Source organism: Frankliniella occidentalis, unplaced genomic scaffold (assembly GCF_000697945.3).
Source record: "Frankliniella occidentalis isolate FOCC.00 unplaced genomic scaffold, Focc_3.1 Scaffold214, whole genome shotgun sequence".
In the NCBI taxonomy this organism is placed as follows: domain Eukaryota; kingdom Metazoa; phylum Arthropoda; class Insecta; order Thysanoptera; family Thripidae; genus Frankliniella; species Frankliniella occidentalis.
This window is the reverse complement of record NW_026267340.1, coordinates 342,338-354,988: the sequence shown is the minus strand read 5'-3', so window position 1 is coordinate 354,988 and position 12,651 is coordinate 342,338. Positions and strand designations below refer to the sequence as shown.

The 12,651-nt window shown below is 45.7% G+C and overlaps 2 protein-coding genes across 2 annotated transcripts in view; one reads left to right on the top strand and one right to left on the bottom strand.

Annotated features, from left to right (window-relative positions):
- LOC113215605 (uncharacterized) overlaps window positions 1–4,728 on the bottom strand; it is a 37,138-nt gene extending 32,410 nt beyond the window's left edge. The window contains exon 1 of the mRNA XM_052272619.1: window positions 4,629–4,728. Within this exon, the coding sequence (XP_052128579.1) occupies window positions 4,629–4,679 (51 nt within the window). The 5' untranslated portion in view covers window positions 4,680–4,728. The remainder of the gene's footprint in view (window positions 1–4,628) is intronic.
- A 2,558-nt stretch (window positions 4,729–7,286) lies between these two features.
- On the top strand, window positions 7,287–11,217 carry LOC113215609 (uncharacterized). Its single transcript, XM_026435248.2, has 4 exons — window positions 7,287–7,368; window positions 10,226–10,297; window positions 10,373–10,663; window positions 10,747–11,217. Exons 1-4 carry the CDS (start codon window positions 7,318–7,320, stop codon window positions 10,975–10,977), a joined length of 645 nt encoding a protein of 214 aa, XP_026291033.2. The 5' UTR covers window positions 7,287–7,317; the 3' UTR covers window positions 10,978–11,217.
- The last annotated feature ends 1,434 nt before the right edge of the window (window positions 11,218–12,651 follow it).

The window sequence follows — 12,651 nt, the reverse complement described above, 5'->3', positions numbered from 1 at the left end:
GCTGGCAATTTCTTTAGGCACTGATCCCATTTGCGGTCGGAGGTTGACTTCGGGGCCGCAGACACAAGAGCCTAGAATACAAGCCACTTTATATAGAATTCCACTTTTCTGAGCTTCTATCACTGAAACTTTACAGGTCAGACCTGATGCCGTTTAAGCTAGAGAGGACAGCTTTAGCTTCAAGTCTAAGAGTCAAGGCTACTGTGGCATGCCAAAAAACAGCATGGCACAGAAGTCATTCAGAAAAACGGCATAACACAGAAAACGTGCTGAAAAAACGAGCAGGACTGCCCTTCCGCCAAACGTTGTTGCCAGCTGCGCTCAGCTACGCTGGCTTCCCCGGTCGGCCAAGGGCTTTGCCTGCCCGGCCTTCCTTCGGCTCGACAGATGAGTCACTGTTTGCGTTTTGAACAAATTTGCCTCTTCTGTGGGCCTTTAGCCCGCCAATCATGAGCTGATCGACTAGTGGAGCCCAATACTCCAGTGACCAAAGAGTTTCTCGTCTCTTTGTCTGTCTGTTATCACGATAATTTGAGAACGGATTGAGCTAGGGACTTATATTTTCAGGGGCTCTTTATATCACTAAAAGCCAGAACTATCTAGATTTTGAGCGGTCTCGCTCTAAACCTTAAATTCGAATTTTTTTCGAAAATAAGCTAAAAATTGCTGTAGTGAACATTTAGTAGTAGAGAAAGGCCAATAATTGCCAAGTGGGACCCCCTCCTCCCCCTTAAAAAAGTTCTTCTAAGCAGAAGGGTGGGTTGTAGTCACGTTGGGTAACCGTTACATTCCTTTCTCATGTCTAACAAGGGAAGGTTTTCCGGTGATACACTCAGATTTCAAAGGCGCTTTAAAGATTTGTCGTTTGCACCACTAGATTAGGTTTGGCACTGGTTTTAGCTGCCCATAGAGAGTTTGAAGGTAGTTTTACCCGAATTTAATTGAAAATTCGCCAAATTTATAGCCTGATTATCAACATTACATGCACGTATCTCAAGAACCGTTTGAGCTAAAGCGCCCAGATTTTGAGGGAAATCATAATTTAGCACGTTCTTTACTTGTAGAGAATTTGAACGAAATCGATTACGGTCGCAAAAACGGGTCCCGAGAGGAGGTTGCGATCCTGGCCCCCTTTTTGGTGACCCCTATTCATTTGATTCAAATATTTTTCATGGAAAGTTCTAACTGAAAGATAATTACCTTCAAAATCTGGGCGCTGTGGCTCAAACGGTTCCGGAGATATGTGCATTCAAAAATGTCCAAAAATGGATAAATTAAGGAAATTTTTGATGAAAATCGCGTGAAGTGACCTTCAAACCCCCTACGGCCAGCTAAAACCAGTGCCAAACCTTATCTAGGGGTGCAAACAACTACTCTTTTAAGGGGGCAGACCTGTGAAACGCAAGGGTTTGGCAAAATAGGAACTACAAGAAAACGAAGAATCGTAGCGCTTTCAACGAACGATATTTAGAAAGAGCAAGGATTAAGCTACGTTTTGATGTATACAACGTCTGCTTGCTTTTCCGGGAACATGCTCTTCTTTGTCTCGAAGTGGAGGGTTACGAGCCCTTACCGTGTGCAGGATTGCGCGACAACGGATGGACCTACAGCAACGACAAAAATGCCCATTTACTCTTAACAGATGTAGCTTTCGTTTGACGAGAGCGATTTTGAAATTTTTATTTTTAAGTGTGTGAAAAAAATTCCCAAAGTTTGGGTACCTAAAATTTGGGTAAAAATTGGGTACTTTATCCCAATATTTGGTACTTCAGAAATGAGATATCAAAAATCGCTCTCGTCAAACGAAAGGTACATATCTAGGCTACAACCAGGCGAAGTGGCTAGGCTGTAGCTCAAAAACTGGGGCCTGGAGGCTGCACACGGTAACGCAAAACAGAAGTGGGAGAAAAACGCGTTTAAAGTTTTCAGTACCGATGTGCAACGACGAACCAAAAGCCGGGGCAACTTTCTGTGCTGGTCCTAAAAGATTCCGGGGCTCTAGAGGACTCCTTCCTCGTCGTGCATCCTGTCCTGAGCGGCCAGGCGAGCCCTGGCGCTCCAGCCAGCCGGCCTCCCGCAGCACGTTTTGGGCTCTCCTGAGCGCAATTTTTCGAATTTCGACATCCGCTTTACGGCATTAGAAAGAGAAAAGATCAAAGAATTTTTTGAAGCAATAAAAAAAAGTGAATTTTTTAAATGATTTTCACAGGTCTGCTCCCTTAAGTGCCTTTGAAATCTGACCGTGTCACCGGAAAACCTTCCCTTGTAAGGGGCAAACATTAATGACGACGGGCTACATTATTAGATTACGTTCTTTAGAAAACTGCGTAAATGAAACGGTCGGGCCGCAGGCCCGAGCGTCGCCGCCGGCAGGCCAAGTAGGCCCGGCCCCTGCCGAACGGAGTTGCCGGCGCAGCACAGCGGAGCTGGCAACTCCGTTTGGCGGAAGGGCGGGTTCGCTTGTTTCACTTGGCAATAGTGGGTGCTACGGGGTCGAACGGGTCACGGTTGATCGGAAAAATGAGCTCCACACTTTTTATTTTATAACTTTTTTTTGTGGCATGACTCCTGTTGGTAGCTGTATCTTAGGCACGATGTAGTATGCCCCCCGGTGTTGGCATTGCGGCGCCAAAAGTGGCACCAGTAGCGCTGCGATCGGCTGTGGGTCATCCAGCCACTCTCCGGTTTTCCTAGCTCCTGGGTCAACGTAGAATAATCCCATCGTCGGTTACCTGGCTACCTGGACGTCCCGGATGGTCCCGGGGCCGATCATGGTGGCGACTGGCTGGAGGTGTTTGGGAAAGGGGGGAGGAAGTTCCGCTCCGACGCGCTTGCGTGCGTTTACCTACCTTCCCTGTCTTGTCATGAAAAGCAACAGTAAAATGCAATCTACTTCGTTTTTTAAAATTTTCTGTGCAAGCGTTGCCTTTTGCAATAAAACAATCAGTTGAAGCTGAAATGCCAAACAGACAAAGTTTTCGGCCAGGGGTTCGTATAGTGAAGACTTACCCCCTGGCAGCTCCCATTTTTCTTTCTATAACCTTTAAGTAATTCATTCACTCAGTCATTCATTTATTGGATGAGCGATTAGCGAAGCCTGGTGATGATCAAAAAGTTTCGGGTCTGTGTGTGTGTGTTGGTGTGTCTGTACGCACGATAACTCGAGAACGAATTGAGCTAGCGACCTGAGATTTTCAGGGTCGTTTTGTGTCATAAAAAGACAGATCGAGTGTTAAGAAGAGCATTGTAGCTCGAAAATTGGATTTAAAAAAAATCAAAAACCGCAGGTTACCCTTTTTTAGAATAATGTTTAACTGTTTCCTAAGTAGAGTCCCTTGGAAGAAAATTTCGGCCATTTGGCTCTATCATCAACCGTTTAGGCACCAGAGGGAGTTTTCTACACGAAAATGACCGTAAGACATTTTTATGTTTTTTCTCAGACATTTGTTGGTCTCCGGTAGGGTAACTCCTTAAAATAAAACCCCGAGGAACAAAATTTGTGGCTTTTGGGGCCTAATGCCTACTTACGACTTTGGCCAGACTCGGGTGTCAGCGCCGCAAATGTATGGCAGGCGCGTCGCAGCGTAACAGTATTTCGTGAGATATCGCGAAGCCTGTTACGCGAGACGTGGTCTGGATACATCTACCTAGTTTAGTATAAAGCGCGCTGGAAATGGACCAAATGTCCGATCAGGATCAGATTCGAATTCGACCTGTCCTTTGACAATTCAAAGCTACCCCAAAATGCAAGCACTTCAGCTCAATAGATGGTTCCGGCTGTGTGGGTTTCGAAAAGAAATAAAGAAATCGGGACCGGAACCAGTACTTAATTTCGCTGATATTTTCTCATTTGACAGTGTAAATCGACGTAACTGATCTGAAGTACCTCCCCAGTAACTGTCAAGGTTCATTTGCACTGGTTTTTACCTTCAATTAAGAACTGTTTCCGGTGGTGATTTCCTTAATTCTTCTGCAAACGGGCACTACCGGAACCGTCTATATGGTCTTCCACTAGCGCGGAGCGGAACAACGAAGGGCACAAACGAAAGGCGAAAGGGCGCCACAGCGGCGGCGCGCTGCAAAGCGGAGAGGGAGAGTGCTCGAGCCGAGCCGAGTCGTCTCGACTCCCCCCCGCCCCGCTCGACTGTCGCTCGGCTCCGCAGCCGAGCCGGTGCCCGAGAGCAAGGTTCCTAAGCGGCTGGCATGCGCGCTCTCTTCCCCGCCCAGCAGCGCGCCGCCGCCCGGGCCGGGTGCCTTTCCGCCTTCCACTTTTGTTCTTCGTTCCGCTCCGCGCTCTAGTGGAGTACCCTATTCGTTCTGAAGTTATCGTACGTACAGACAAACCGGACAAAAAGTTTTTTTTCTAGGGTAGTAGACTTGGTGGCGGGTCCGCAAACTTCATCTGCATCAGCCAATGTTCTTTTGGCAGGAAACAGTTCAGGAAGCATTACTGTTCTTCTTTAGATCCAGTTTAAACTGGGTGAAATACCCTGTAAGAGCCGAAGAATTGCCACGAACCCCGAGTCATGCCGTTTTTCGGCATTCCTTCCAGCCTTGTGAACATTTCATTTTTAAGAAACACGCCGCATTCAGTCTTGGCCAGCCTACATCGGCTGAGCAATGCTTACCTGGCTGCAGCACAGGGCCACGAAGGCAACGAGAACCATCTTGCTAACCATGGTGCCTGACTCAAGGAAATGTGAACAGGGAACTAAAGTTTTATTAGTACTTCACACCATTTATAGTGTTCGGAGAAACTCATTTGCCCGCTACGTACCCAGATAACACTTGTGAAAAGCGATGACATTCAGCTCGTGACACGTGAAGTGCACTTGCCTTCCTTGCCACCTGCTTTCAATCCTGACTCAGCTTTGTCTTCTTTACCACCACACACACAAAACTAGCACGCAAGTATAGAGGATTTTGTTACCAAAATGTTCAACAGAAATCTACAGTCAATGTCCCATATTTCGGACATGAGCACTAATTTCACACAAAAATGCGTCTTTTGCTTTAGGAGCCCGTAAATTTGATGGTTTAAGACAAATCTTTACTTTTGGGGCGTCAAATGAAAGGTAAAAATATAACATAGAACTGTTGTCTCAAACAGTCCTTTATTGAACGGCACGAGCTTTGAGTCAAATAAAACCCATTTGTTAAAAAGATGCGACAAAAATCGTTGTGCAATTTCACCTGGTCACCACGGAGGTGCCGTGAAAGATAAGAGCCTAGTTTTTGTAACCAGGGCAATCAGCAAAATCAGAGTCCTCATATCCCTCTGTCTCAGAAGTAAAGTGTAACAATACTGAAAAGAAAAAAAAAAGGACACAATAACTCTTGCCTGAAGACATGGTGTGATAAGGATCTTATTTTTGAATTTGGTTAGAACATGCATACTTCGAACAAAAGTATACAACACATCAATATTATTTACTCACATCGACATCTGGTTCACCTGTCTGACTTTCAAGTTCTCCTACTGAAGGACTCTCTTTGCTAATACAGTCTTGTGAAACATACAACCAACGTCGAAGAAGGATAAGGATGGGGTGGTAATGCTTGTGGGCGATGATCAGGTAAGGGTACTCCCTCAATTCCTTGTTCGTACACACTGCAAAAATTTCCCCGTAAAGTTACGACATTTCTTGTAATTTGGAATAACAAAATAATGTTGTAACTTCACGGCGGACACTTTTGCTCCTTGAATAATTCTAAGTCGTTAGGAAGTGATCGTAATTTTGCAACTTAAAGTTGTGTTTTGCCGACTCACATTACGGAAATTTGCCTGTAAATTTGCAAATTAAATTTAAATATTTTTCACAGTTTAACTGGCTTTCAAGACAGAATTTTTAGAGACAGGATGAAATTATCTATAGGCCAAAGGGATCTACTTTCACGAATTACCCCTCAGGCAGAGCTGTTACGTCATGCGGTCCCGTCCGGGTACGGTCCGGGTCCGCATCGTCACCGCATGGACCCAACGCACCGGCCCGCACCGGGAGGCGAGGCTCGCGCGAACGTTCACTGTAAAAAGTTTTCGTGATTTTACGAAAAAAAAGTGTTACGAAATGCTTCGTAAAAAATAATTTACGAAAATATTTCGTTAGGGCCAATTTACGAAATATTTCGTAAAGTTACAAATATATTTCGTAACGTATGCAAATAATTTTGGGGCCATATGTCATAAAATTTGACAAAATATATGCAAATTTCACACCCCTTAGTTAGAGCTTTGGATTTTACGAAGCAATTCGTAAAATAACGATGTATCGTAATTGGTTAAAAACGAAGTTTTCGTACTAGAAAATTAACCGAGAAAATTTCGTAAAATCACGAAATTTATTTTTACAGTGAATTCACTCTCAAACCGCACAGATGGCACTGAAAAGAATCATAGTAAGGGGTACCGTCCAAAATGCGTAGGTGTACAACGAGTTGCCGAATTGGCGAGTTGCAGCGAGTAGGGCGAGAGTTAGGATAAATTTTTAGAGAGATTTGCGCGATTTTTGTAAAACTGTTTCTATTTCTGAAAGAATCTAAAAGTGTATTTAATAATTACTAATCATATTTTTAATTAAATGTCCACTTCTAACATTACTCTATTACTTTGGTTGTAGGTTTCAAAAGACTGTATTGGCAAAGAGAGTCCTTCAGTAGCAGAACTTGAAAGTCAGAAAGATGAATCAGATGTCGATGAGAGTAAATAAATTGATGTGCCAATTCAAGAATAAGAACCTTATTACGCCATGTCTACATGCAAACGTTATTGTGTCCTTTGTTTTCTTTTCAGTATTTTTACAATTTATTTCTGAGACAAAGGGATATGAGGACTCTGATGTTGCTGATTGCTCTGGTTACAAAAACTAGGCTCTTATCTTTCACGGCACCTCCGTGGTGATCAGGTAAAATTGCACAACGATTTTTATCGCACCTTTCTAACAGAAGAGTTTTTGTCTAAAACCATCAGATTTACGGGCTCCTAAAGCAAAACACGCATTTTTGTCTGAAATTAGTGCTCATGTCCGAAATATGGGACATAGACTGTAGATTTCTGTTGAACACTTTGGTAACAACAGCCTCTATACTTGCGTGCTAGCTTTGTGTGTGTGGTGGTAACGCAAACAAAGCTGAGTCAGGATTGAAAGCAGGTGGCAAGGAAGGCAAGTGCACTTCACGTGTCACGAGCTGAATGTCATCGCTTTTCACAAGTGTTATCTGGGTACGTAGCGGGCAAACGAGTTTCTCCGAACACTATAAATGGTGTGAAGTACTAGTAAAACTTTAGTTCCCTGTTCACATTTCCTTGAGTCAGGCACCATGGTTAGCAAGATGGTTCTCGTTGCCTTCGTGGCCCTGTGCTGCAGCCAGGTAAGCATTGCTCAGCCGATGTAGGCTGGCCAGGACTGAATGCGGCGTGTTTCTTAAAAATGAAATGATCACAAGGCTTAAAGCAATGCGAAGCAATGCCGAAAAACGGCATGCCTCGGGATTCATGGCAATTCTTCGGCTCTTATAAGGTATTTCACCCAGTTTAAACCGGATCTAAAGAAGAACAGCAAGGCTTCCTGAACTGTTTCCTGCCAAAAGATCATTGGCTGATGCAGATCGAGATGCAGATGAAGTTCGCGGACCCGCCACCAAGTCTACTACCATACACAAAACTTTTTGTCTGGTTTTTCTGTACGCACGATAACTTAAGAACGAATAGGGTCCTCCGCTAGAGCGCGGAGCGGAACGAATAACAAAAGTGGAAGGCGAAAAGGCACCAGGCCCGGGCGGCGGCGCGCTGCTAGACGGGGAAGAGGAGCGCGCTAGCCAGCCGCTTAGGAACCTTGCTCTCGGGCACCGGCTCGGCTGCGGAGCCGAGCGACAGTCGAGCGGGCGGGAGGAGTGGAGACGACTCGGCTCGGCTCGAGCACTCTCCCTCTCCGCTTAGCAGCGCGCCGCCGCAATGGCGCCCTTTCGCCTTTCGTTTGTGCCCTTCATAGTTCCGCCCCGCGCTATAGTGGAGGACCATATTGAGCTGAAGTGCTTGCATTTTGAGGTAGCTTTGAATTGTCAAAGGACAGGTCGAATTCGAATCTGATCCTGATCAGATATTTGGTCCATTTCTAGCCCGCTTGTTAGAATGAATGAACAATGACTGGGTGAACGAATTACTTGAAAGTTATAGAAAAAAATGGGAGCTGCTAGGGGGTCACTCTTCACTATGCGAACCCCCGGCCGGAAACTTTGTCAGTTGAGCCCCGCGGAGCACGGCCTGGGCGCAACGCCCTGTTTCTCTCCCAACAATTTCAGAAGCGTTAACTTAATTAAGCATTCCGGGAAGGCTGAAAGACAGAAAAATGCGGAAACGAAAAAAAGACGGAATTCGCTGTGTTTTAACATGGTGACTTCAATTTTCTTATGTTCTCTGCAGTCTTCTGCATTTCAGCTTCAACTGAATGTTTTATAGAGTATTCCGGTGGCAGGATTAGAGAAGACCCATGGAAGAACAAAAGCCTACTGCGCAGTGCGCATGAGCGCGCTATGGTGGGGGGCTGCTCGGCTGGCCCGGTGCCGCCTCCAACCCCGACCCAGCCATCCCCCACCAAAGCCTGCTCATGCGCAGTAGGCTTCCCATGAGTCTTGTCTAATCCTGCCGCCGGAATACTCTACTGCAAAAGGCAACGGTTGCACAGAAAATCTCAAAAAACGAAATAGATTGCATTTTACTGTTGCTCTGCATGACAAGATATGCAGACTCGCTAGCGCCGCAGGCCTAGGTAGACGTACGCAAGCGCGTCGGAGCGGAACATCGCGAAGCGTGTTACGCGAGACGTGGTCGGGCGTACATCTCCCTAGTGAGAGAAATCGGCCTGGTGTGTGCGAGTGTATGTGTCTGTATGTCTGTTCCCCAAGAAGGAGTTGAGCTAGAGACTTATGATTAAGAGGATACCGTAGGAGTCACTCATGAACAGTGGGACCGTAGTGCAAATCCTGCCAAACCATATAAAGATGTCGAAACGGGGGAAAGAACAAATAAGGTAAAGGTAGTAAATTTTCAAATTTTCATATTTTGTCATTTTGCTTCTTGGAAAACCGTTCAAAGTGAAGCCCGTAGACCGAAAATTTCATTTATTCGACCGTATCTGAAACCGTTTAAGCGCTTTAAACACATTTGTTAGGAATAAACGAGGAAAGAGTCCACTGCTACGAACACGATGTACTGACGCCGACGCCCCCCCTCCCTTCCTCCCCGTGGTGGCACTGCCTCTGTCCCAGCCAGTTCACGCGGACGCCACTGCAGCGCTGCAATCGCTTGTCGGTCGCCCCCCCCCCCCCCCCTTTCCCAAACACCTCCAGCCAGTCGCCGGTAACCGACGATGGGATTATCCTATGTTGACCCAGGAGCTAGGGAAACCGGAGAGTGGCTGGCTGACCCACAGCCGATCGCAGCGCAACTGGTGCCACTTTTGGCGCCGCAATGCCAACACCGGGGGGCATACTACATCGTGCCTAAGATACAGCCACCAACAGGCGTCATGCCCCAAAAAAGTTATAAAATAAAAAGTGTGGAGCTCATTTTTCCGATCAACCGTGACCCGTTCGACCCCGTAGCACCCACTATCGCCAAGTGAAAAAGACACTTTTTAGGACCTGTTGTTCATTACGTTTCCAAAATTTTAAGTTTAGAGTTAGACTGCTCACAATCTAGATAGTTCTGGCTTTTAGTGATATAAAGAGCCCCTGAAAATATAAGTCCCTATCTCAATCCGTTCTCAAATTATCGTGATAACAGACAGACAAACAGACGAGAAACTCTTGGGTCACTGGAGTATTGGGCTCCACTAGTCGATCAGCTCATGATTGGCAGGCTAAAGGCCCGCAGATGAGGCAAATTTGGTCAAAACGCAAACAGTGACTTATCTGTCGGGCCGAAGGAAGGCCGGGCAGGCAAAGCCCCTGGCCGACCGGGGAAGCCAGCGTAGCTGAGCGGAGCTGGCAACGACGTTTGCTGGAAGGGCAGTCCTGCTTGTTTTTTCAGCACGTTTTCTGTGCTATGCCATTTTACTGAATGACTTCCGTGACATGCTGTTTTTTGGCATGCCACAGTAGCCTTGACTCTTAGACTTGGGGCTAAAGCTATCCTCTTTAGCTTAAACGGCGTCAGGTCTGACCTGTAACGTTTCAGTGATAAAAGCTCAGAAAAGTGAAATTATATATAAAGTGGCTTGTATTCTAGGCTCTTGTGTCTGCGGCCCCGAAGTCAACCTCCGACCGCAAATGGGATCAGTGCCTCAAGAAATTGCCAGCGGCAAGTAACCAATGACTTTGGACGGATGACTACAATTGCGCTTTTCGGCATGATTTACGTAATCTTACTTTACAGCGCGTTGTTAATGACGCCTACTCTGTGGTTGATACCATCGCGCGCTCCCACTACCATACATCGGACGAGGCCACTGTCAAGTGCTTCAATAAGTACCAGAGCGACACCAAAGCCGAAGCTGAGTGCAAGAGGGCCGCATTTGAGGCGTTGTACAGCAAAATGAACCAAAAGGCGCAAGAGATCCAAGAGGTCAAGAAGACATTGGACAAAATCAGTGATGACTGCACCGGCGCACAGCTCCCTGACTTGTGGATTCCCGATTGGGCGAGTTGCACGAGCGCATTGACACTGGTAGGTAGAGAGTGACTTCGGACGTATGACTCCAGCTGCTCTTACCGGCATGTAATTGCTAACTCCCGCATCTTACTTAACAGAGCCTCATCCAAAATACAAGGACAACGCTTGACGACGTTCTGAAGACCATCAACTCCGTCAACGCTGACCGTCAGGCCTGCGACGCAAACGCGACAAGCGAGGCTGCTCTCGATGCTTGCCACACTCAGGCCCAGAAAGCAATGTACCGAGGAATTCGTTATGCACAGGTTAAGAGGCTCTGGAAATCATTTAACGAAGTCTCTGCAGATTGCTTTGCCCCATTGCCGTAAGAGCGACGACACTGGCGAGACCGCTCTCGAAGCTTAACGTCATCCTTAACAAGATGTACCTTGGAATTTAAGCAGAGAGAGAAAAGAGGTCGAAATCATCCGGAAACTATATGAACGAGTTTTATTAAATTGCCTCGTCCATGGGTTCGGTTAAATTATTGTTTCACGCACTTGATTGTAATCGACGAAAGTGGATGGATTGAAGACAATAAAATACTAAGTATGCTTCCCGCAAATAAACTACCTCAGTCTTGGTTCATACCTTCCGCACTAAGAACGATCGGACAGTAAGCATGATCCATATTTTGTGGCGGTGACACTCGTCAGGTGTGAAAGTGGACGTGCAGGTGTGAAGAAAGTGTGCCAGGCTTGAAGTCATTGAGCATACGCATTACTTGAATATTACAAGCAACTACTCGAACGAGGGGAGGGGGTACTTGGGTACTTCAGGACAGTCCAGTCTCTAATGGGTCATTCACGAAATACTCCGGCGATACTTTTTTTCTATTAACGGATATTGCGAGAAAATAATTAGAGGTCGATGCGCTGTCTTTTTTCCTGGCATATTTTTTGGCAGTGTGTCACACAGAGGGAGATATCTTAACACCGACTGGCGTTACAAATTAGTAAATATTAGTTACAGCGTAACAAGCAATAGAAAAATTGACCTTGTATTTTTCTCCCATCCGCTGGATGTGGGAAACTTAATCAAGTCTAGGTAACGGCTTTCCACTTGAGTGGCGTGTACGACACATTAGAGGGTGATCTCCGAGATTGACTATTCTTGCTCACATGCTCTAGTAAAGAAATAAATATATAAGGGAAAGTCAACCTGGGCGAAAAGATCACGAGTTAGTGATGCACTTGTGAAAGCAACCATGACTGAGTGTCGTCAACTCCATTATGTTTCTAGGTGTAATGTGGTTCAACCAAAGTTGATGAGTACCTGTAGTTACACTGGCTGACTGCGGAATACTTATAGTTTAAGTGTAATTTCACACTTGCAGATCACTTGCAATTCATCTGCAGAAATGTGTTGTTAAAGTGCACATTTCTGTAGGTAAACTGCACAAAATGTATAGATAAACTATGAAGATTTGGGACGGGCGGCTTTCAAACTGCAGTTTGACTGCCGTCACCCCTACAATCAGTGACCTCAGCTGATACTACAATGATATCCTATGATCTAATCTAATGTTTCATGCACAGTTTAAATTTCTTGCGAAAAGGATTTATCTCTTTCTCTCTCCTTTCTTCGTGCCTATCTCTGTTCGTAATCGTGATTGCCTGTTATTGGCTGAGCGATTAGCGAAGCCCATTACTCCACTGACGGGAAAAGTTTCATTCTGTTTCTGTTTGTTTGTCTGTCCGCACGATAACTCGAGAAAGAATAGGGTGTTCCAGGCAATCTAAAACGGATGTAGGAAAAGAACAAACTCACTGACCTTTCTGTTTCCGTTATGGCTCTGATTGGTCGAGCTATCAGGTGCCTCCGAGGCCTTTCAGGTATGAGAAACTGTCTGTTCAGTTTCGAGCTCCCCTCCATATTTGAGAGGTTAGCATCGGACCAAACTGCCATTGTAGTTTCTCATACTGGGCGGACGGAAATAGATAAATCAGTGAGTTTGTTCTTTTTAACTTCCGTTTTAGATTGCCTGGAACACCCTATTGAGA

Bases quoted from the DNA above. Each gene is read 5' to 3' on its own strand.
- LOC113215609 (XM_026435248.2), top strand. From the start codon at position 7,318: ATGGTTAGCAAGATGGTTCTCGTTGCCTTCGTGGCCCTGTGCTGCAGC. The intron at 10,298-10,372 runs GCAAGTAACCAA...CTTACTTTACAG, and splicing joins GCCTCAAGAAATTGCCAGCG to CGCGTTGTTAATGACGCCTA. The intron at 10,664-10,746 runs GTAGGTAGAGAG...CTTACTTAACAG, and splicing joins GCACGAGCGCATTGACACTG to AGCCTCATCCAAAATACAAG.